The sequence below is a fragment of the Haliaeetus leucocephalus genome, unplaced genomic scaffold, assembly GCF_000737465.1.
Source record: "Haliaeetus leucocephalus isolate CR32 unplaced genomic scaffold, Haliaeetus_leucocephalus-4.0 Scaffold175, whole genome shotgun sequence".
Lineage (NCBI taxonomy): Eukaryota > Metazoa > Chordata > Aves > Accipitriformes > Accipitridae > Haliaeetus > Haliaeetus leucocephalus.
The window spans coordinates 1005427-1005985 of record NW_010972611.1 but is presented as its reverse complement, the minus strand read 5'-3'; the positions used below and the strand labels follow the sequence as shown (position 1 = coordinate 1005985).

The 559-nt window shown below is 65.8% G+C and overlaps 1 protein-coding gene across 1 annotated transcript in view; it reads right to left on the bottom strand.

The window, feature by feature from the left end:
- The window catches only part of RRNAD1 (ribosomal RNA adenine dimethylase domain containing 1), a 2574-nt gene that overhangs the window by 1831 nt on the left and 184 nt on the right, over positions 1-559 (bottom strand). Inside the window, exon 2 of the mRNA XM_010564193.1 lies at positions 35-109. Coding sequence (XP_010562495.1) covers positions 35-109 — 75 coding nt within the window. The remainder of the gene's footprint in view (positions 1-34; positions 110-559) is intronic.

Below are 559 nucleotides of genomic sequence, written 5' to 3'. Positions count from 1 at the left end.
TGGGGGGCGCTGAGGGGGAGGGGGGGACACTCACGATGATGTAGGCATCGAGCAGGGGCCGGTAGAGCGTTAGGAGGCGGATGATGTCGGCCGCTCGCTGCTGCTCCCGCTGCAGGGCAGGGCACGGGGGGGCTGCCATGGTGGTGCCTAGGGGCGGCCAGGGGTGTCGTCAGCCCTGGCGTTCTGATGTCACCCCAGGGTGTGGCTCCTGGGCTTCTGATGTCACCCCAGTGTGCCACCCCCCCCGCCCACCTCTGGCTGTGACCTCACAGAGCTGTCACATCATCAGGCCATCATGTTTCTCAGTGGCTATGACATCACCAGGCAGTGACATCACACAAGGATGCAATTCCCACCCCCCCAGCCATGATGTCACCCGGCTGTGGCATCACCCTGTGAGGCACCCCCTGCAGCCATGACATCACCAGGTCATGCCACCCCCCCCCATGGCCATGATGTCACCAGGCCACAGCATCACCCAGTGTGGCGCCCCCTGCGGCCGTGACACACACAGACACACACACCCCCGCGCCCCCGGCAGCTCGAGCAACCCTCCCCA